This window comes from Anopheles coluzzii, chromosome 2 (assembly GCF_943734685.1).
Source record: "Anopheles coluzzii chromosome 2, AcolN3, whole genome shotgun sequence".
Taxonomy (NCBI): Eukaryota; Metazoa; Arthropoda; class Insecta; order Diptera; family Culicidae; genus Anopheles; species Anopheles coluzzii.
In genome coordinates, this window is record NC_064670.1 from 51,996,519 (window position 1) to 52,021,572 (window position 25,054).

Sequence of the window (25,054 nt, forward strand, 5' to 3'; positions counted from 1 at the left end):
CACTACTGGTCGCACCCATTAGCACAGGATAATGGAACACTGACCCACCTAGTTTCAGCTGCGCATTCCGGCAGAAGTAGGTGGTCCCGTTTTCGTCGTAAGCCGCACCAACCTTGTGGTGGATTAGTTTTTCACGAGCAGAGAGAAGAGAAAAAAATCTACAATACATTAGTTTTCCCCCATACAATCGCAACCCATTACGGTGTGACAGACAAAGGGGACGCGGGGACAGGTAATGTGAAAACTACAGCGTGCCCTTCGGCTTTCGTGCATTCATTGAGAAGCACAAGGAGGAACGAACGGGTACGTGGTACGGCAATGAACGTGGAAAACGGGGAGAGAAAAGGGGGGAGAAAATTAAGACCCACTCAGGTCGGAAGTAGTCACCCCGTGGCAACACCGTGGTTGACCACTAATTCGAGGTTTGCCTGCATGTTTGTAATATTATGATTGATTAGCCTTTCGAGCACAATTGAAGACGGCTCCGGCCTGGGCTGGGAACGTTAAGATCGTTCGGAAGGTGCCTCCACTGTGAAACAAAATGGTAAACACTTTCTTTACCATTCAGAGAGGAGTTACCGTTCGTGTTAGAGAAATAACGAAAATTGCTTACAATTTTGGAAAGGTAGATTGAAACCGTTGAATTACGCTAAACGACTCCATTTGTTGTTGTGTGGGACATTGCGTGGCTGAGATAGGGTAACTATGGGCCCATTTGTGCCTATTTTCATGTCAAGAAATCATTTGTATTTATTGCAAGGAAATGGTAGCGGTAGTTTATTGAAGAACGATAAGCTGTTGCTTGCAAGAGAGAACACGTATGAACACTTTGCACATGATTGTATTGAATAAATTATTACCATTTTTGCACAACATAAAATATGATAATGTAAGATGTTGGGTTTTAAGGATTAAGATAAAGCAAAGATCACTATTAAAACATATTAGAAAATGAATGAAAGCAATGTAATTCTGATGTATTTAATAGATATTACCGGTACGACCTAACATTTCCAAAGGTAACAATCTTCAAAATCGTTACACTGTTTTGTGCTACATCTCAAAGGCTCTTAACAACACTGTCTTGTTTACAGATTATCCATTTCGTATCTGTGTTGAGCAACACTGCTCTTGTTTAACACCACTAACCGGTACCTCGAAGGTCCTTCCATACGACCTGTTTGCGTTTTGCTTCCCATCAGATAAGCAAACGATTCAAAGCATACATAAGAGCACAATGTGGTGTGAAAAGGTTATCAAACAAATAAAGAAAACAATTGCATAACACTTTTCCCCTTTCGTTATTCGACCGGCCCGTTGAGTCGGAGAATAATGGCTCATGTGTGAAAGTACTATCCCAATCAGCTTACCATTTCGCTGTGGGAAAGTCTTCCACCATTTAACCGAAAGGTGTGTTCGGAACGAATCTTGAATGAAAAGAGTGCTTGAAGCAAACACTGCCGTGCTTAGACACCCTGCACCTTTGCAACCCAACCCTTGGCCGAGTATCGTATGAGCAGAAAATGATTCTTTCCATCCACTTTCCAGGGGGCGTTCTATTCAACGCTTTGTGCAACCAAGAGTTCCTGCGGGCTGAACGTCAAGATGGCGACGATGTTCACTGTGTGTCAGTCATTCAAAAATTTGCATCTAGATTTTATAGCTCTTTTGAATTTGTTCGTCAAGCCAAAACGATCTCGCCCTGTAAAGCGTTGTGCTGTTCATACATTAAATGGAACTAGATCCACCTAAAAGAATAAAATGCAATTTAAAACATTCTGGATGTTCAAATAACTATTTTAATAGCTATTTAAACTATCGTCAGCTGCACCCAAAAGCCCAAAAGTTAAGTTGTTGCCCCAATTTTTCTTCCACTAAATCCCATTTTTCAAAACGCTAACCACCCTCGGTACACCCCATTCTTCACACATGCCTCGTCGAAAGATAACAAACGACGTGTGCTTGCCTCCATAGGCGATTAAAAGAAGATGCCGGCGGTTTGCCATTCCAGCAGAGAAAGGCGTGCGCCCTTTAGGGAAAACACGCCAGCTTGGCATGAATTGGCTTCTCCGGTCGACCCGGTTTGCATTGCTCGAGCGGTGGTCTTTTAACTATCCTTACCACCCCAATCTGTTGGAAAGTGAAGCAGGGGAGGAGAAAGAGAGAGAGAGGAAGAAGAGGTAGGAAAAGTTTTCTACTACCCAACACAGCCTGCAGGAAGGATAAGTGCCACACAAATCCGAACAGTATGAATCGGTATGAAACGAACCGACCAACTAGCTCGGTGTGCTTCTTTGAACAGAACGGTACACGCCCGCGTGTACCGGTTTTGCAGGGTGTGAAGAAACGGAGGAGAAAGCCCAACTGCAGAAGGAATTCAAGAATCAGCATCCTGTGCTGTCCCATTCTGCCCCGGCCTCGAATCGACTATAGAGTCGTTTTTGGTTTTTGGAGAAATTTTCTGCGCCATTCCGGCTGCCGATTCGTGCGCGGGGAGATTGGACGGAGAGCAACGGTTGAAAATTCTAAGCTCAAGCTCACCCCCGGCCGGTTGCCCTTGGAATGTGCCGACTCCGACTACCCTATTGCGGCATCATACAAAGTTCGCTTCCCGTGCATGCCATCCCAATTTCGCTGCATAGCTAGCGCGACTTTAACTTTGTGAGCATGGTGCAACTATATTTCAATGGCGCGTGTTTTACTTTTTGATACTAAGTGACCGTTAATCGAGCAATTTAGATCAATTATAATTTAGCAAATGCAAATGAAATTCAGCTCGTCCACTGTGCACGAGCTGTAGTTGCTAATTAAGCAGTGAATTAAAGTGCGATCACTATCGACTGCAGAATGTCACCGAAACGAAGGGCACAGTAAAGTGGCAAATTTTATTTAATAATCAATAATCATCTTCATTAAAGCACCACTCTGCTGACAAAGCGAAAAGGTTAAGAAAAAACAGCTAATAATATTTGTATATTAAGCTGTTTCCCCGAATCATTACATCCATTGGCTAACGACTCAATCAACAGTTTTATGGCTTTATTTTGAGTTAAACGAGACTCACCATTAAAGGTAAGTTGTTGACGTAGTTGTCTGCGGAAGCTATATTAAACTTTATTCTTCCCTTATTTTCGTCGTTTACCAAAGCTCTTCAAGTAATTGTGGTCTTCGACTCGACTTGAATCGGTAACCACTGTTCAAAATCAAATTTCTTAGCATTGAGTTCTGAGTTGTCTGATGTGATACAACAAAAAATTGTAAAATTAAAGCAGGATTAAATATTTCCTTTATCGAAAAAGCTAACAGCAAAGGTTACACCATTTTCCACCAGCTAACCTTTGAAATGCCTTCACTTTTACAGCAAACATTAAACATAAAAAAAACATCCATGTTATTCAATTGTTAACGCAACACGCAGCCCGACCAAGCTTTAAGTTGCTATCGGATCAACATGAACTTGTTCGACAGCGGGGACAACCATAATTTTGCCGAGATTGATTGATGGTACACCACCTTTCGCGAACCTTGCCATCGAACGTTTCATTATTGGCATTCGAAGCATGCCCGTGTTGCAAATGATTTATGATACGCGGTTAATGTGTTATCGGATCGACTGTGATGAGCGGGGAAAAAACAAAACGCGCAAAAACAGCATGCCCAACAACAAGTTCCACCGATGCGGAGAGTTATTATCATCCGTCGAGCTAATTATTCAATTAACCACGTCCTGCTTCTCTCCAGCCGCCATTCACATTCGTCCGCTACTATCAGTTTGGATGTGTGTTATTTTTTTGTTTGTTTGTGTTATGTTGCTACGGTCGACCAGCTTGTTGGTGTCCGGACGTCGGTCTAGTGAGATAAAACAACCCCCATCAGGGTAGAAACATATTTCAACACTTCGTTCGTCTCAGTCTCGCTTTGCGGACGGACGGCACAGGAAAGCACAAACACACAGAGAAAAGAAACCGACCCCGTTGCAGGATGAAGATTGGCAAACAACCCGCTTTTCACTGGATCAAAAAGGTCGTGTTATTACATTCCCTCCTCGATCAAAGTCGGGCCCTTTCTCTCCCCTTTTTTGAGGCTGTATTTGTGTTGCCTCTTATCCTACTATCAACGTTTCCTATGTCCCATCGGGCCGTTCTTCCTCCCGCGTGGCTGGCCTCGTCATAATTTCGTCAACACAAACGCATAAAATCTTGCGCCTAAAGGGACACCGGCTGCTACTATGTGGCCCTACAAGGAAAGGGAGTGAGAGAGGGGGGCAAACATACGACAGAAGAAATGGGCACGGTGGTGATGGGCAATTTGAATTATTCATGCCACTGGGTAGGATGGCACCAGGCTTCTCTCCAACACCGTCTCTCACACCACCGGTACGTTATGGTCCGTGTCAGTGGCTGACATTATAAGGAGCTAAACGCTGTGTCAACGCGAGTCCCTAACGATCCCGAATCCCCGTTGGCTTCCCCCTGCCGCCAACGTTAAGCACTGGGACAGGAGACACTGAACAAAAAATGTCGCCTTTTTAAAACTCCTTCAAAACTCGTGAGTATTATTTGCTCTTGTCTTTTTTCGAGCCAAGCACCAGCCAAGCAGCAGTCAAGCGGCTGGAAACAGTATGGTAAAATTATTGCCCACTCAAGCGCACAAATCGCTGGGAGATGGAGAAGCGCAAGAAAAATTGCTCCACCAGCAGAAAGGGTTAATGACAAGTAAAATCCAAACATGATGCGCACTTGAAAAAGAATAAAACAAAAGCCATATTTAAGATTGATAAGGGTACCACCTCTTTTCGGAGGCGTTTCATCCGACGCATCTCTTTTTTGTTTTTTGTTTGCGCACGAATGTTTCTTTCAAAATTATAACAAAACCCATCTTCCAGTGATTGGGGTAGCCACAAGAAATATTGCTCATTTTCTTAAGTTCCATTAGCACTGCACTGGACGGCGAAACGAAAAGAGCCATTTTCTTCGCCATCACACTACTGGCGTTTCCGATCATTGATGAAGCCACTTTCGACTGGTACAAGGACTTTCGCATTCATCTTGGAGCCCGGAGGACAACCGATAAGCACGAGACGAATGTGCGTTTACATGCTCCATCGCTATGTGAACATGAGATCGCACACACACACTCAAAGACGCTCTCATATGGGTCTGACTGATGATGTTCTCCCCATGCTCCCCCATCCCCGAGTTGTACGTGTTTTACAGCTTCATCCCGAAGAATCTCGGCCCAAGCACTGGTACAAGCATTGCCGGATGCTCTTACACGTGACTACGATGCGAGAAACCGATATCGAGCGCTATTTAAGGATGTGTCGGCCAGCACATGAAGCAGAGCACAGCGACGCAGACAATGGCAAGTACGACGATCGCGTGCACTACTACTAGGCAGCAGCAGGTTTCGACAGCAGGAAGAGGACGATGGTTTACGGTTGGCGTGCCATAGAGGAACTTCCCAAGACGAAGGAATAATTTATTACCCAACCAACTAAACCTTACCCTACCACAGCCACTCGCACCATGTCGTCCCCGGTGACGTGCCATCGACCGAATCGACCGATTCGGCCGAGATTCAGGAAGATGCCTGACAGAATCCCTCCGTTCCATCCATCGGAGAACGCACGCTACGGAATAAGTGTCCCGTGTACCCATTCTTAGCCGGGCGAGATAATGACTTCGATACCAACTTCTTACGTTCGGGATATGTTCCCACGCGTGTTTGTGTGTGTGTGTGTGCTTGTGAATGTATGTGCGCCGCTTCTGGGATTGAGATGAATAGAGGCAATAAAACGCGCACTAAGTCGGATTGGATGTGTTGATGCGTCAGTCCGGGCGGAAATGTTTGATAACGTCACCTGGTGGAAGAAAAGTTTTCTCTTTAATTATCACATTAGGAACGGATCGGTGCAATGCAATCTGCACGGTGAAGTGTTGTAAATCAACGTGTCAAAGTTGCGCATTTGATAGTTTTCCGCTTTACCCCATTCTTGAACCTTTCAATGTATAACGTTAGGAGGAACAGTTTTGGTTACATTAGTTGTTTCCAAAAACTAATCGTTTGTTTTAAAATTATGGTAATGAACGGTATAACTTATATACATATGACCACTACTAATTCTCATTCTCATCAGGGGCGGTCCCGTGGTACAGTCGTCAACTCGAACGACTCAATAACATGCCCGTCATGGGTTCAAGCCCAGACCGTCTCCCAGTAGCAAGGAATGACTTCCGGCTGCGTGGTAATGAATTAAGTCTTGAAAGCCTGTATTGGTCGGCATGTCCGCGTAGGCCGTTACGCTAAATAGAAGAAGATGACTAATTCTCATAATAAAGTTTACAAATCTTCAATCAATTGATGGTTTAAGGGGTCTAAGCTCTACAAAGGAAAATTTATTGTTTTTCCATTGTGTTCCATTGGCATGTGCCTATCGTCTAATTATTTTTTTTTCATTCAGAAGGAACGGCTTTGGCCGTATTGCTTGATCGTTTAATTATCTTAACAGTACAACACTTTTAACGATAATATAGAACAAGAAGTCAACGAACAAAAAATGGAATAACAACTACTTTTATCCTCACTCAAACGAATTCAACCATTGGTGCTATTTTGAACGATAAATTAGACATCTTTAACTCCACACCATCAGTTCGTATTTCTTGTTACTGCTGCTAAAGACAGGCACACACACAATGAATTGAATGAAACACAGCTGTGGAGTGTCTTTGGCAACCATTTGTTAAAAACACGCTTTCCACCTTGCCGTGTGTAAAGGCACACCAACAGGTGTATATTTTTCCCGAGAAAAAACGGTATTGGTATCGGCAGTCTGATGAATAATCGTTCTAAGAATGGGTAACAAAATGACACTCTGGCACCGGGAAGGAATCTAAGTTCAGCAGACAATGGAAGCCAATCAGTTGGTATTAGGGTGATGGCGCTGAAGCGGAGAAAATCTTTCTCAGTAAGAAATTTGCTCCAATATTTGATGACACACTAAGAAATGGTTCCGAAAAATGTCATCTCCACACCATATGCCATATGAAGTAGTATGTAGTATGTACAACTACCTTGTTAGCTTAGCATCGAGAAGAGCGTGTGCCCTGGAGACTGGCTGTTATTGCTTGTGACACACACGATGGCGAAGAAGACGAATTTACTGCCATGACAACATTTATCATGTTCGGCGGAAAATAAATAAAACAACATAGCAACAGGAGACACACACACAAACGTACATGGATGTAGAGAATTGCTTTTCTTTATTTTCTTTCGCGCTTCTGCTACTTTCCACCTCGCCAGTGCGAAGAGCGCTAGGAAATCAATATGTCATGCTTTTGATGATGAATTTAAGTGAAATTTTAACGCACAATCGAAGCATTGCTGGCGTTGGAAGTTTGCTGTTTTCAATTACTTTATCGAGCGGAAAATTTGTTCTCTCCAGCACAAGCTGTTTGAAGTATTTCACTTCAAAAAATGAAGGCCACATTACCCAAATAGATTTACTTCATTTGTGTTCTATATGTTTGATGTGGAGCTTTCAAGGCTACGAATAGTTCCTACAGGATTGAGGGCACACGATATGAATCAAGGGAAAAGTTGCGTCACACACGCTTTATCACGCTCACACAAACCTTAGTTCGGAAGTAGTATTCATTCATTCAGTCATTCATTCATTCATTACATTACATTACATTTCTAGTCACGAGCCAAAGAAACATAAATTTGTGTTTATTTCTATGTAAATGAGTGCTATCAGATTCCATTAATAGCACTCTCTCAAACTCCAACCACGACTGGTCGTAAGTTTATTTCGTTCCAAATTCGGAAAACCTGGTACAAGAAAATATTCTCAGAATCAAGGGATCTTGCCTTTACCTAGCACGTCTTTCACACCCAGGCAAAACACTCTACAGCGTAAGGTCGCTTACGGGTAGCACTACTGACGGCACCCTGAACCCCCCGGCTTCCCTGGCAGATATCTATTCCTTGGGGGTGATAAGCTCCGAGCATTTCTGGGTTTTGCAACCGGTGTTGCTTGTAGCATTTGGAGCTGCCAACCATATTTATGGCTCCTCTACCAAGCTTCTTCACTTTCTTGCTTCGTTATCTAATGCAATTTAGGTAACGATACAATCACTTTGGGGATGGTAACCCTTTGCTCTTGGGCTCCGCTCAAGGATGATTTGTCAGCTTGTTCGCTCACAAGGTTCGCTCGCATCTCTGTTTCGTTGAATATATCTCTTTTTTTTTCTTGCTTTTCGTTTTGCAAATGTGTCTTTTGAATTACTAATTTATTTGAAGGAATTTAAAGTACCCAAAATGTTCCTAGAATTATTTGTTTCAAGTTGATGTGTTGGAAGAATTCGACGAAACTGATACACATTTTTTGCAGCTTATATCAATTACTTTACCAGAATTGTAAGCTCTCTGATTGCGATAACTCTCTGATTACAATCCAAACCTTTGACTGGTGATTTACTTGTAGTCGTTATAAATCTTTTTCGAGAAGCAAAGCTGCAAAGATAATGCAGAGGTAAAATCGAATTAAATCTGTCCTTTGATGTATCTCATTAGCTAGACAGATCGTGAAGAGAAACAAACTGCCATTCATTCCTTAAGAGGTGTATGACATACAGCTTTCGTTTATTGCTTTGCAAATTATAAATTCTATGATACAACAGAGCGTCACAAGGAAAAAAAACCCACCAAATTTACACTCAGATTGTTCTACCGCGACATTCAATGCGTAGGTTTCGCGCGTGGCATTTCCTAGAATCACGAAAAGCAATCAAACAAACGTTGAATAGTTATCATGCTATAGAGAACACTTCAGCCCATGGCAATCAATTTGCTATGCCGATCGTGCCTTGCAGCAGAGCTAGGCGCTCCGTACATCGTGTAAGGGTTTTGGGACACACACACACACACAGAGTGTGTAAACCACCAGGCGTCTCCACCGAACTTCGAGCACTTATGGGCTAACAAGAAACAAGCGAAACATTTGGTTCAGCCATCATTTATACCGTAGCCGCCTTGAGGTGGAAGCGTTACGGTGAGAAACCCTTTTTCTGGTGGCCCTTTTGTGCTAAATCGAGCGGAAAACTATCGACAGATTGTACTACGAAACGTGGTGTGCCGCTAGTAGGTTGAACCGAGTTGAGCCGAGTTGAATCATTTTGATAAAAAAGCAAGCAACTGTATGAAAACGATATGAAAGAAAACGTTTGTAACGTATCTCAAGCTGACACGAATTTGTACTCCGCCCTTATCAGATTGCGATTTGGGCTTTTTTCACGTTGCTGTCACGTGAAAAAGTCACCCCCAAAGTAGCAGCAATGTTATCTTGGCTTTTTCACTTCAAGATAGCGTCTGTGTCGTAACTATGTTCACTAAACGATTACTGCTTGATTCGATTACTTCGAACGATTTCGTTGTGTGTGTGTGTGTGTGCAGTAGTGGGTGTGATGTCGCATTGATTCCATGTGGGTGGAGGAATAAAGGTTCAAATTCCGGATGCTCATCCTTATCAGTTCCTCTTATTCAACTATGTTAGTAATAGTGATTGTGATGATGATGAATATGATAATATTTCTGGAAAATTACTATATTGTTATATAATGGTTTAGTATTTGTAATATAACAGTTATTACATTGTGTAGCTTAGGCTTAAAAGAGTTTATACCATGTTGTAACCACAGTTTTAGAGCATTTAGAGCGTAAATTGGGACAAGAGAAGTTAAAAATGTGCATGATTAAGAAGTCATACCGTGACGATGTGTTATTTACATTATCATCACAACTTTTACCTTAATGAAGAAGTTCTCTACCTGTTAGCCTTATCAATTATTTCCTCTTCCACTAAACGAATTGAGCTGAAAGCATCAGATATGCAACAAAATGATTCATTATCGTTGCCCCAAAGACTTCCAGCCGTCCAACTGCGAACTGGATTATTCAACCCCACTTCTAACCCAACAGGCAGGCACGACTGCCAAACTCACCACACGCCAGAAGCTTATCTGCCCGATTAATTCACGCACCCGTCCGATTTTATTAATAAGCGCTTCCTTTTCAACCCACCAAAGCCACATCATACACACAAAGCGCACGGTTCGCATCGTCCATCATCGCGTTTGCCAACCACGAGCATCACTTCCAGCTAATAAACACAAACAAACAAACCCCCGCAACCCAGCCCGTTGTAGTATGCCCGTTGGTTCCACGGGTGGTCGAAATTTGTTTCGATCTTATGCAGCAAGGATTTAGCCAACGATGCCATCGCTACGACACGGACTCATCAGAATTGATGATGATGATTTAGGATGAGCTTTGCCAGAAACGAACCAGCGATAGACAGACATAACCCGGGAAGTGCGTTTCTCTGTCACTTTTGCTTTCTCCTCTTTGGAACGCACCGAAAACACCGGCATGCCGCTAGACGCACGCTGGTGACATTGTGGACCAACGGGTGGAGCAAAATCCGCATCCCCAGCTCGGGTTCATTCGAGCGTTACATAATGTGTCTTAAAGCGAGAAAACGTTTCAGCGAGATCAGCACGAATTCTGTGAAATTCGTCACTTACACCAAAAAGCTCGAGTGATACACATTCCGGCTGGTGTGTGCCGGCGTGACGGTCTACAGACGGTCGAAAGCAAAGCAGCAAGCCAGCATCGAGGACATTGTCGGTGGGCGTTTAATGCTAGTCGGCGGATTTGACTTGAGATTTCGTTGTTGTTTTTTTTGTGGTGACGCAGCTCGTCACTAAAGCACACTAAAACGAACAAGAAGTGAGAGTGCTGTCAGGCGCTGGTGGATGAAAGGCACATTATGCCAAGTGAGCTATGACGAAGGATCTGCTGACATACACATACAAACACACACACATACACACTGGCATACACCAAACACCCACACTGAAGCACTCGTCTACGGCTAGCGTTGAAGTGAAAGGCGATAAGGAATATGCACATTTGCGCCCCTTTCCTCGCCTGTGCAAAACGGATGCAAAGCGAAGAACAAAACCAACTCCGTCAGCAGAAAGAATAATCAATGGCGAAAATAAGTGAGCACTGGCTCGTTGGCAGATACTGCACAATCGGTGTGGGTGTGTGCTTGTCTGTCTGTCTGTCTGCACATTGCAGTACCCCATGACACAATTCTTGCCGAATCTGAATGCAATCAGCGAACTTTGAGGGAGCCAAGTACGGCAGCGTACGACAGCTGGTTCCATCAAGCGATTGTATCAAGCCAAACAGACTGCAATAAGGGACAGTATGTTAGCAACACAAAAACAAAAGAAACAGCAGCAAACTACCAAGATAAATGACACTATTTGACGTTAAGCTTACGCTGGCAGTACACACTTCACACCGTCCTGTACGATGCTACATCTAGCATAACTTATAGTCTACCCTCTCCGGCCACAAAAGCGCATCAACCTCCTGCTGTCGTCCGTTGCTATGGAGAACGAGGCGAGAGGGGCCGTATTCCGCGGTGCCACTAAACCAACCCAAGATTCACTCACTCACACCAACCGAAACGCACGCGTTACGTTTCGGCGAAGCCTTTCCGATGCATTCGCTACTGCACGGGCAGCACTGACACCCCCTATGAAAGTGTTAAACTAATTTAGTGTTCATCCGAAATGGGGGTAAACTTGTGCTGGGTGCACTCATCGACCGTTTGTGCACGGGAGTTTGTGGACAAACCGGGCGTGCGACTGTTCACGCTTCAGCCAAGAATCAATCGAAACCGTACCACCGTACACACCCACACACTCACGCTCAATACGTCGTCACTGTGACGCGGCGAGACACACGCAAGGACACCTGCGGTGCGATCTACCGTCCTCGGAACACTGAGCCGTTGATAAAAATACAACCGTCTGACAATAAACATATGATCCCGAATGGCAGAAGCTTCCACAACCACTCCGAAGCTTTTCACTTCGGGCGTGCACTCGAAGCACTACGAAGATGGTGATGACGCCGACAACAACGACGACAACGACGACGGCTGTCGCTCTCACTATGGGGCGTGTTGTAGCGGTGGAAAATCGTGCGAGCCGCATTTTCTCACCCATGCCGAAGAAATACCATAGGGCAAATGAGATGAGACGGAACCGCTCTCATCGAATGGCTTCTCACTCACTCCTGACATCTGTTAACTCACCGCCGTTTTGCTCATTGAGTGCTCGCGTCGGCGCAAACACTACCGCACGGTGGGAGCGTGTTTGGTACCCTTCACAAATGGCATCAGATGGAATAGAAGGTGTGTGTCTGAGTGTGTGTTTTTTTTTCATTTTGCTTTTCAATGTCAAATTTTTCCACGCCATACGGTACGTAGATAACGGCAGTTTAAATCGGCTTAAATCGGATGTGAGTGGTTTCCCTTCTCACGTAGTACGCGACAAGGTTCTTTCGGCAAAAAAGAAAAATAAAGCAAAAGAAAGAGCGTGAGCGAAGGTGAGTGCCAATTGAAATAACACGATCGTGAACTACGTACCTACTGAGCGCGGGAACGATCAAAACATTACGATCAATTGTCTGTTTTAAGTGTCTTTTCTGGTACGGTATTTTATGTTGGATCATGCTTGCAGACAATATAAGTGTACCAGACAGGACAAAAATATCAAAGTCATGCACATCTTGTAAAAACCTTCTACAGAAACGTCAGTATGTTGATCGCCACCTCAAAAGAAACGATTCAGCACAACAATGTATATATTAGTGAAATTGATTATTCTTCCGATTTTCCCAGTGCAGGCACGGTTTAGTTTCAGTAATCAAACAGATAATTCCTTTCTTGTACAAGTTTATGAATCTTACATCGATTAGGTTATTTGGTCCATTTAGTACTACGAATATCAGTAGTATTACAAATATTAAGTTATTAGTTTAAAAACTCTAATTCAACTCATATAAAATATGAATTTCAACTTTAAGCATAATAAGAGTATTATTAAAGTAAAATTAAAGTAAAAAATAAAATGGAAATGCGATAATGATAGCTACTAGGCGGCTCCATCAAAATAATAAAATTTGAAGAAAAAACTCCTTTTAGGGATAGTTTTAATCGTCATAGTATTATAAGAATATTTTATGAGGAGGTGTAATATTGTGTAGTGTATCTTGCATACGTGAGAACAAATTCTTTCTTCTTTGGCACAACAACCACTGTCGGTCAAGGCCTGCCTGTACCCACTAGTGAAGTGAGCTTGGCTTTCAGTGACTTATTGTTACCATAGCAGGATAGTCAGTCCTACGTATGGGGGCACGGTCTATTCGGGGCTTGAACCCATGAACAATTAGGACCAAGTAAAATGTATCCTTAATTGATCTCTTATGAAATTTCAAACTGACTTTCAAACAATAATGCATTATTACAGCTTGCAAAGTAACACATACTCTCTTTTTGATTATTGTTTACTATGTCACTGATACCGCTGATTGCAGGGAAACGCACAGAATTAATTGAATTAAAAAGTTATCTTATTTCTGCAGTTGCAGCACTGCTTAACTACAAGCATAAGTTGGCTTTAAATATGAACTAAACAAGATCAGTAAAGAATAATCTAAAATAACTGATTTTTTTTAGGTTTGATAAACATAGGTTAACATAGTGCCAGCCGGCGTCAATGGATCCGGATCTCATGCATTATGACACCATGCGTCGAATGATCAAGTTCCCAGCCAGCATGCGTCATCAACATAATTATAAATAACCACAATTAATAATAATTTTCATGCAGATCACAATCAAACTCGAACTTAAAACTTAACGTTTTAAAAAGCGTCATATGAACTATAATATACGCTTTGTAACAGAGTTGAAGTATGATAAATAAACACAACAAAAACAATGTAAAAAATAAGACAACATTTTGGTCGAAATAGACATACGAAGCATGAAGTATCAGTAATTTTGAAAAATAAAATATATTTTATTAGCTGATACAACATTTTTGCGTTGTTTTGCCGATTACAAACAAACTTGAACAAATGAACATGATATTATTGCACGTGTTTATAAATGGAAACCGAAACATGCACGTTCAAAACTTGGAATCGGAAATGGAAACCATTCATGCGCCAGATTATCAACAATTGACACAATCCTGTGATTTATTGGTGCACAAAATCTAAACACCAATAGGATTAGTATTGAAAAAAATGCAAAAACGAACGCTACTTTTTGGCATGCTTGAAACACCATTTCCATCGTTATTGGTAGCAGCTTATAATGGAGCGTGATGATGGTAGAAAACAAAAATAGCACACTCCAGCACAAGAGTTTCCGTTTGTGTTTCGTTCTGGTTACAGCTTAGAAAAGATTATGTTGAAGATAAAAGCGATACTTTTTAAAATATAAGACTAGCTCATAAAAATGGCAAAACAATAATCATAAATTATACACTTCAATCATGATAAAAATTCAAAAACTTAAAAATTATACAAGTATTCCGGCAATGACGTCATCATTTCCAATAGAAAAAAAGTTAATTCTTAGTAAGGAAGTATTAAATAATGTAATATTTTTGTCGTTACAATATTCATACTTCACACTTCTGTAAGAATTTCTACAATTCATACATTACAGAGACATTCCTACATAGGCACACAAAGTAAGCTCTCGCATGAAATCCATTCACACTACCGCCCTACGATTGAGCTGTTTGTTTGATGAAAAACAAGCATCAAAACGAACTACTGTTGAAAGTGATCCGCTTATGAACAAAAGCACGCCTCAACTGTTGTGTGCTTCTGTTTGCCGGATTTTGCGTGCCGAAGTAAAGTCAACATGACCGTGCAGCTGGCCAAACGTGAAACCCAGTCAACAGTGGTCATATGAACAACTGGGGCAGACAAAAGCAGAGGTAAAGGAGGGTGAGAACACAGCAAGAGAACAACCCCTTACAATGCTACACACACACACACACAACGATGGTGTAAAGCGAAACAACAGCGAAGCAGTAGAAGCGTATGAAAACACCGATAGGTATTAGCCATTCATAAACACCACAGCGGAAACCACGTTACCTCTTTGGTCGGAAGCGTTAAGCCTGTGAGTAAATAGTAAATATGAAAATTCCACTCATCGACACGCCTGAACACGTTCCGCCGACGATGGCGAGGGCAAAACGAAATGGCCAACGAACAACAATAAACATAAATATTAACCTTTTGCAAGTGTGGTGCCGGCGGATGATAATAGAGACAGCGAGAAACGAAATCGAACAGCTTGTGCGGGTGGGTGGGGTGTGTGTTTGGGTGAGAGTGTTATGAAAGCAATCTGAAAGTTCGGAACAACTTTTCTAATTGCGACTCCTTTTGTTATGGAAATAGTAGAAAGTGAAGCAAAACTATCAATGCGGAGAGTGGTTGTCCAAAAATAGACCCGACACTAAGGAATATATGAATACACTTGCGCAGCGATTGGTAAGCAAAAAGTACCCGAACTACTGGAGGAGGGTCGGTGTAAATAGGTGGTAGTCGGTCGGTACATGTTTCTCTCGCTTCGTTCAGGGTTTTTTGTTTAGAAAAGTAGACCACAGTTCGAAGTAGCGGTTTGCGTGTGTTTTCGACGCACTCATAACTATTAACGCTGATGGTACGATTACAGAGCCATTAGGCGCAGCGTTTCAATGCAGCAGTTTATTGCGCTTTAATTCGTTAATTCGAGCTTAGGTTTACAATTAAACAATCGTTAATGCGTTCGATCGTATGCTCAGTCCTTTATGTAGCTGATAAGAAACAGTTGTAATGTGGAAATTATTTTTTTATTAGCCGCGTTTTCACAGCCCATACGCCTGCTAGAACATACCTGTCAAACACACTTTTTCATAGAGGTAAGGGGAAGTTTAGCAGCCTTTGATGAATGATCGCTGGATGGATAACACAATTCTTTGTTTGCAATCTTTTGACAGGCCGTGTTTTTTCGTGTTTGAACATGTTTGTTGGATTGCTCCCAAGCCCAAAGCATTCTAACGGTAGTAAATGCTCTGCATTTCTTACACGAAATTCCCGTATTTGAGGAATGCTACATAAATTGATCAAAACATCCGCCCTCGACATCGATTACAGCCTCTATCTGGCCCCGGAACCTGGAGCAAGCCTTTTCAACCACGTAGCTGGAAAGGACTATTTTTTTATTTATTTTTTGTGCATAATTACGCGTTATTGTGCTGGACGATCTTTCAATATCTTCTTCAACTTCGCCAAAAACAAAATAGACAAAAAGTTTAAGTGCTGGGAAGTTGGGAGATCAAATGTGGTGGTTTAGCATTTGGCTGCCACGTGGTAAAGCTTCGTGTCCTACTGCCACGCATACAACCTGCCATTGGTTTCTTTCCTAATCTATGGCTATAATACAGTTTACAGAAGCTTTCGACAGCTATCTGAATAGAGTTTGAGGCACTGATCGTAAAAATACAGTGAAAACACGTCCCATTTAGCTAAAACGCACTTCAATCGCACACATTTTGTAGTACTTTTCTTGCAGATTAGTCAGGAAAGCGTCGATACGAGCACATTCCGATCGTCTGATGGGCGTTACGAATCGTTTTCGTGATTTTCAGGGAACACATAGCATACACAATGATGTGCCAGTGCTTCTTTCCGGCGTGTATCATCATAATGCACGTGATCCGTGTTTCCACATTAGGCCACATGCCGGTTAAACATATTTCATGAAATTCAATGAAAAAAAAATGTCTTGTTAGTATACAATGTTAGCTTTCAATTGACGTATCGCTTGTGTTGATATGTCAAGGCAATCACTTACTCAGGCGTATTCTATTTTGAACTCGATTCGATTCGTGTCTAGAAAATTAACTGCAAAATGCACTTTTCCATACAAATGAACACACAAAATTCATCAACTCGACGATGGGACGACTCAATTATATGAATAGAATACGCCTGATTATGAGACAAACCGTAATTGTCAAATTTATCGTGCACATCGTGTATTTATTCTTACAGTTTACGCTGTAAAACTTGGTTAAATGTCACTTAAAGAATTACGAATTACAAAACAAATGCTTGTACCTGTTGAAAGATAGTCAGTCCTGTGTATGTAAGGCTAGGACCACAAAAGATTGGATCCTTTGATTAATATATTATTAGACCGTACGATTTCACAACATATTACAATCAATCCGAGCAACACAACCATTTGCAAATAATACTTTGATTAATATATTATTAGACCGTACGATTTCACGACATATTACAATCAATCCGAGCAACACAACTATTCGCGAACTGAGATCAAGTACTGGGCGGCTCCACTGAAAACATTCCTAATCGACCTTTGACCTTTGTAGCATTTGACCTCAAATAATATAGTTAAAGTTAAGTTTCTAAACAATGCCAAAGTACTTTTTACGTAAAAAACCATTTCGTTTGACGTAAACCCAAAAAAAGTTACTTCTCAAAACGTATTTTCCGAACAATTGATTTCGTGTGTGGTAGACGTGTGTAGAACAACGAAAAATGGCAAACAGATCATGGTCGCATCATGACCACTCATAGCCGTACTCAGTGTGATAGCTAAATAAATATTTATCCAGCAAACCACACTGTTTCCCTGCCGCTACCGTTATTGCTTCTGTCACACAGGAAAAACGTGAGATAACTCACCACGTTCCATGCTTGTATTGACCATTTACGGCTTTTGTAATATACGCACACACACACACACACACACACACACACACACACACACACACACACACACACACACACACTCAAACAGTTGAGTGTGAAGCGTTAGTCCAAAGTGTACTTTTGCCAGGAAGTCTCGATGGAACGATCGGAAAATCAAATCAAAATTGAATCATCTCATGTACATTAGGTGGAAGCGAGTTGTGGCACGGAACTACGGCACATTACAGCTGTGGCTATTCGGATTGAAATGACTGGTTAGGGACATTTCGCAAACGCTGTGGTCGTTGGATGAGTTTGATTCATTTCAGCTTCATCAGAATAAGCGTATTTCGCAGGCAGTTTTTTTCTTTTTCAAAGATAATTTGTTTCCTATGCTGTTACAAGGACCGTTGTTTGTTGTTACAAGTGTTGGGAAACACAAACAAAAATCGTGGGCCAAATCCTGAAAAAATCGGAAAACATTCACAAATCCTTGGAAAACAAACAAAAAAAAAACTGAGAAACTCTGTATACGATATTTAAAGTTCTGCAATTTAATTACTTTTTTTCAATTAAAATACACAAATAACGACATTTTATATTGCATGGTTTTGTCTAAGCTTTTTGCAGAACAGACAAATGTCCAAAATGAATGGTATAGCTCTTTCTTTCCATATTTTTTTTTGCAACAATTTCTTATTTGTTTTTATTTTTTCCTAAAAGACAGCTTTTTAATTGCGATTTTAGCAGCAATGGATTTAAAAATACATTAATAATGATCGATCGAGGGATTGAATGAATCATTCCAGTATTTTTCAGAACTAGTAGACGGTTCGTAGGAAATCAGGGAAATTTATCACTACTTGTGCTTGAGAGTGGAACAAAAAAACAAAAAAAAACACTAATCACCAAATCATCTCCTGCATTCTACCAAATGTGTGGCAAAATGTGCTTTATCGATTGGCTGCTGCATAGGTTCAGTTTGCTTCTGCGAAATTCACCTTCTGTCTTTAATCCCACCTTGAAAGAATTGTGGGCAATGTGTGATAAATTGAACGTTCATACCCGCAGCTGCTTGGGCGTGGTGCAAATAGAATGAAGAAGGCACAGCACACGCAACAAAAAAAACAGCACACGTTCCTTTTGGCCCGTGAAGCCGTAGAAAATGCTCGTGAAGATTGCTACCACAAGTAAAAAAAGAAGTATAGCTCGCAGTCGTGGCGTGTTAAAAATTTAAAGCCAGTTCTCCAAAGAGCGAGCGTGACTGAAATTTTTTAAACCGGGCCACTCTTATTTTGGCCATTGCATTTGGCCAGGCCCGGCACATGTCATCGGGGCTAACTTGGTACACTTTCGATCGATTTGGGCATAAAGCGACGGCGAAGAGTATTGGTTCCTTTCTGGCAAAGATTTTCACGTCATCTGCAATAGATGCGTTTCATCACTTCTTGCCGAAAGTTATGGAATGTGGGAACATAAACGAACAAAAGTCGACAACACAATCATGGACTACCGATTCGTCGTCGCCAACCGTGCCATCTTTCCACGTGTACTCGCTTTTGAGCATAACTCTTATCCCAAACAATCGATAAATTTCAATCAATCAAGATAAATGTTTTCAAACATGCGTATAATTTGTATTTCATTTAACTTTCCGGTACTATTTCGTCGACCGTTTTGCCACTTGTTGCCAAAAAAAAAAAAAAAACAAGAGCAAACTGCGCCAATCGCGATACTGCTTCCCATTTAATATTCACGGTTATGAATTCACGAGCGATAAACACACTCACCAATCATAAATCAACCGCCAACGTGGTTCGGTCTACATTTCGGCCCGGCTTAACGAGCTGGCAAAGATTCATACCAAAAAATTTCACAAATTCATTTTGATTTGTTTACCGGCAACCCACCAAACGCAAGAACGGGGTGAGAGAGATATAGAGACAGAGAGAGAGAGAGAGAGAGAGAGAGAGAGAGAGAGAGAGAGACGGTAGTAGCTGCTACTTGTGCTTGCCCATGTCCCACAGTTTCGGGTTGATTCGGTATTCATAAGCCATCGGCGGTACCAGAAGCGGGCCGTGCCGATATGCTCAGCAACGGTTCTTGTTGTACCGTCCCGACGGCACCTTCAGACAACAATTCCGACGTTTTTCTTTTTGTTCATTGTGCAAGCATTGGCAATGGAATATTTTCTTTAAAAATGTATATGATTGCTGATTAAATTGATTTCCATTATGTGTGATTCATTTTAATTGCCATCATAACAAGAATGAAACAAGAAGCAAGAGATTGATTTTGGAGATATGTTTTAAGAAAATGTAACAATTACTTAAATGTGAGAATACTTTAAATGTCAATTCAATAATGTTAAATCGTTTCATTACTCCATACATTATGAGAAAATAAATAAATTAAAATTTCGACCTGAGAAGCTAGAACAAATCAAGTAATTAATAAATAATCGCAACACATACACCCGATCGTATCGTGTTTGTCTCAAACGGATGACACCATCCGCCCAAAAAGCAACAAGCCAGATCTGATTATTTAAAAACATCGTCTCCTTCAGACATTCAGCCAAGAAAATTGGTGTAAAACGTCGAAAAAATTCTTCACATTGGTAAAGGATTGTTGGAGCAAGAGCAAGCGGGTTGATCTAACGGCCGGGAGGAAAAATGCTTAATTGCTTAATCATGTCAACGATGGGAGACGTGTGATTGTGTCAACGGAATGGTTGACACCCACACATCAGCTTTTTGCTTGTATTTTTTTTTTGTGTGTGTCGTAGCTGTCCTTGTGTTTCAAGTTTTTTTTTGGGGGAATTTGTTTCCAACGCAATTTTTGTTGATCAATATTCAACCGTTGCTTAAAGGATATAAATATCGTTCAGACGCCCCACGTGTGTTTGGTGTTGCACATATGCACATCCAACCGCATTTTTACCATTTTCGTGGTATTATGAAATAAATATTTTAATGATTTGTTACATTACACCCTACCGCACATCTACTTACACTCATAATTGCCCTCCTCCGGATCGCTGACTTCCTTCGGCTCGTCCATGTTCGCTGCACCACCATCGGCAAATCGGAAAAGAGAAAGAAACAACCAAACACCGTTGTAAACAAACTATCACAGTAGGCAGGAGGAGGCAACACGATTGCTCACGCACTTGCCCGATCGCGATCAACGGCAAGATCGAATGGGACGTTTGATCGTCACCGAGCGATAACGCATACTGACCACTTCGACAGCATCGGCACAGCAGACAGTCGCGCAGGCAGGAGGAGGACGACGCGACCGACGGTTGTATCGAGGCGGAGGCCGAAGATGACGTCCCCTTCCCGTGTCGCTGCTGTTTCGTACGCCACGGCCCTTTGTGCTGGGGCGCGGTTCGTCGCCAGCGGTTGGCGGCATCTCCCATGCCGCTCCCACACTGTCCAGCTGCCGCCGCGTGATCGAGGGTCAGGTACTGTATGGTTCGCGCTTCCCCACAACCACCGCCGGCAGCCGAGGGACCGCCAGCCGAAGCCGACCCATTGTGGGAGGTGGCCACGAGGGAGCCCACGGTTGAGGAGGAGCTGTTGCTGCTGCTGCTGCTGCCGCCGGTGGATGCGGCATCGTCCGGCTCAACCGGGATGGCCGTGAATCCGCGCGAAGACCATCGCATCAGTGCAATGTCCGTCGCGGTCGTTGATGGCAACTGGTGCCCGTCGGCACTGACCGTACTGCTGCTGCGATGGCCACGATTCACGAGCTGCATGACTCGATGTGTGTGTGTGTGTTTCACGCCACAGCCGTACAAAGCACACGATCAAACGAACGCCCACCTTCGCCACACCATCGAATGCTGCCAGTGGCACACTTGATCACACTCAACGAAAGAAAAATCAACCTCACACGCACTTGTTGGTTCACTCACGAAAAACCTAAACAACCTTCTTCCTCTTTCTCTCACACACACGAATTCTTATCACACACATACACACACGCGCGCGCACGGCACAGCAATCAAGAGCTGAGTGACCTGAGGCTGGGAAACACAAAAAAGTGAACGCTGAGAACATTCTCTTGGAGTATTAGCACCCGCCGCGACGACGATGATTCGATCCGCTTCGATGATGGTCAATCTCAATGGCGTGACGGCAATCTCGTCGGCCGGTCGAGATGATTGTTGTTGTCATTAGTTCAACTCCACCGCCACACACAAGGACACCGCCGTCCTCGGCAGTCGGCGTAGCATTTCGCTCGTCACCACGATCGTGAAATCACAAACCTCCCGCCCGGCGTAGCTTCGTCCCGTGTGGTGCGTTTATAATTGGATTGCATCCAAAAATAAACATTCATCGCTGTGTCGGACCTTTGCCGGGTGAGGAACCATCTCTATCTTCCACAAGTAGGGCAAAGAGATAAAGAGATGGAGAGAGAGAGAGAGATTGAGCAAAAGAGAAAGGGAGTAAGAGAGGACAGTTCCGGAGGGCTTGAGAAAGGTTAGTGTCTAGCGTCGTCTACGCCAAGCCAATCGTTACTAAGATGAGCGTAGGCTAAGAACAGATGGACACGGGTTATGACAGTCAACTGCTTCAACAAACACAGTAGTCAAACCGAATGAACTCCACATCCCTCCCACTAGAGACGGTTTGGAGAACTCTCTGTCCGGAAGTTGTGCCGAGTTGAGGTAAATCATTTTACCATAGGGCCTGTATCGTCTCACCCACCAACGAATGTCTGTTTTCTGTTGCAATCATGTGCCTGTGTGCTCGAGATCCTATCTACTCAGAGCACTCGGGGCAGTTGAAACACATTGCTTGTGATTAATTTTCCAAGAAAATCGAATTAAACAACATCAAAACATTGGTGTAAAGCCAGCAAATTTAACACTGCGATCGAGTGCCGTGATAGAGATCATCACTTTCCAATTGATTTGCTAGCAAGTGTAACAGTAACGAATCTTGGATTTTTCGAAATTGCAAGAGTGTATGTGATTCGGATTCAAAAGGGAAAAAGAAAAACGAGTCTTACAAAAGCCACACAAAGTTACAAGCTTTAGAAAAACCACAAACTTGGACGAGTAAATGTCCCAAAGACTATTCCAAGGTTCCCTCGGTTCTACAATACGATGCTCCGTAGATACATATTGAAGCAGCCTCTTTTTAAAATAATTCTATAATTTCTATACTGACCCCGCATTATCTTCTCTTCAATAACCGACGCTTTAAAGTCATATTGAGTCACACAAGTGCATAAGTAATCCCGCCATTTAAATAACCATTAAACTTGAATGAGTGAATCGAACCCGTCCGGCTTTGTAGCAGCTGGCGTGTCTATAGAATAGACCACTAGCTCGCCCTAAAAACAAAACAATCAAGATTCAATAAAACAAGCAATCGTTATATATTGCAATTTCCCAGCCCTTCCTGCTTCGCATGTTTAAAAAAAACGTTTCTCACAACAATCACCGAATGATTAATGCACACGGAAATTTAGCAAACATCCTTTCACAAATTGGCATTGAAAATTGGCACAATGTTTGCCAGATCCGAGATATAGGTTCTGTTTGCTGTTTCGCATGTTTCCCCCAGCAAGACCAACCTTGTCGGGGAGTTCTGTGCGCCGTACGCCTTGGTACAGGTTTGTGTAGTAGTATCGAACCGCACTGCCACTGCCAGCGAGTTCTACAAATCAATTTACCCGCTGACACTGACACTACTCTAAACAACCGTTCCGTTCGAACCGATGCTGGCAGTGCCATGTGGCCAAAACGCACAGCAGCCGCAGCAGCAGCTACTGAAATGCACAAGAAGAAGCTTCCCTCCCTCCAAGAGACTCCGCTCGCTCGAAACCTCCAGGACGGCCGAGCCCGTTCTTACCAACCTCCCTCCACTCGAGGTGATATATTTGAGACACGGCCAAATTAAAGAAGAAGAAGCTGAAGAAAGAATAAAAACCCGGCCAAATAACCAAAGCATCGAAGTGGTCCTTAACTCGCGCGCGCGGGCGGGTCGGTCGTGGGGGCAAGACTATTAATGGCCAGCGTCCACGATTCGTGCGCCCGGTTTTCGCACCGAACATTCCCGGCGTAATTAATGGGCCTGACAAATATTGCAACTTTGCCAAGCAATCTGCATTTCGTCGACAGATGGCAGCGCAAGAAGATGGTCGTGCCTGACGGATGCTCTGCTCGTGTAACGGAACCAGGCTAGTGGATGGGACGTGTGTGTGTGTCTGTGTGTGATTCCCCGCACAGAATGATTCGATTGAAACGGACGGCATCGATCGCGTACAGGCGTTTGGCGCGTACTATCGATTTTTTTCTCTTCTGATGCCTTAAAGCAATCGGAAATGATGGTACACATGCCGACTATTTGCGATTAGTCGCTTACGAATGTTTGATGGATAGGTTCGATTTGTTCGAACGCTTGTTCTTGACAGCGAACACGCAATGACGATCAATTGAATGCTGTGATTTCACTTTAGAGCCGGAATGCTACAATGTCCGGGGTGCGGGATAGTAAATTTGAATTAATCCTTTTTCAACTTTAAACGGGAATCAATCTTACCATTTTCAAGTTTATGACTCCTCTCTTTACTCTTCTTTATTATTCGAAACATACAAACGGTGAAGACGAATAACAAATTGTCCGCGAAGGTGTGGACAAGAGAGCTCAAGGTCACGCATTTTTGTTTCCGTCGTCACCGATGGCCGAAGCGGTCGGTTTTCCCTCCCATTGAACCCGCGGCCAACAACCTGGCAAAGGGGTTTAACATAATTCATTCCTCAGGGACGCGGCGGGAGAAGTGCTGTCTAATATTATAAAACACACAGCTTAAGCAGCGTTCAGCAAACCCCATTTCAGTGAACCTGTTTTGGAAATTTGCGCCAGCTTGTTGCTCGGTCATGGTCGGTGGGGAATATGTTCTACCGGCAATCTTCCGCCCAATGTCACCGTCCTGCAGGCAGCAGCTGCGTCAACGGTGCTAATGTGCCGCACGGCGGGTATCGCCGTAAATCGTAAATATCCACCCAAGACATCGGCATCGGAAGCTCACATCACATGTCACCGACACTTAAGGGAATAATCGTAAAAGCGGTAAACAAAAATCTACGCCATTTTAAATTCCCATGTATCAATAAAAAAATTTATGGCACAAAAGAAAGCATATATTAGAGAAAACTTCTCAAGCAAAAAGAATAGTTCCCATGAACAAATTGTGTAAAAAATTGAATGTCCAAGTGCTTGCTCTAATTACAGTTACAGGAAGCTTCGAATATCAACGCGGTAAACAACGCCGGATAGCGGAACGATCGAGAAAGATCTATCGCTTAATCCTCTTCAAAAGGGACCATTTCCTGCCTGCCGCACATCTGTGCCACGATCGGTCTGACGGTCTCTGA

The 25,054-nt window shown here is 42.8% G+C and overlaps 1 protein-coding gene across 5 annotated transcripts in view; it reads right to left on the bottom strand.

The window, feature by feature from the left end:
• Nucleotides 1-25,054, bottom strand: part of LOC120948661 (Kv channel-interacting protein 4) — a 63,272-nt gene that overhangs the window by 35,173 nt on the left and 3,045 nt on the right. For 2 of the 5 annotated variants that reach the window (XM_040365257.2, XM_040365259.2), the window contains exons 2-3: nucleotides 20,902-21,691; nucleotides 20,673-20,726 (exon numbers count right to left, since the gene is read on the bottom strand). In XM_040365257.2, coding sequence (XP_040221191.2) covers nucleotides 20,673-20,726; nucleotides 20,902-21,421 — 574 coding nt within the window. In that variant the 5' untranslated portion in view covers nucleotides 21,422-21,691. The other 3 variants (XM_049607188.1, XR_007452110.1, XR_007452111.1) reach the window with 3 other exon arrangements.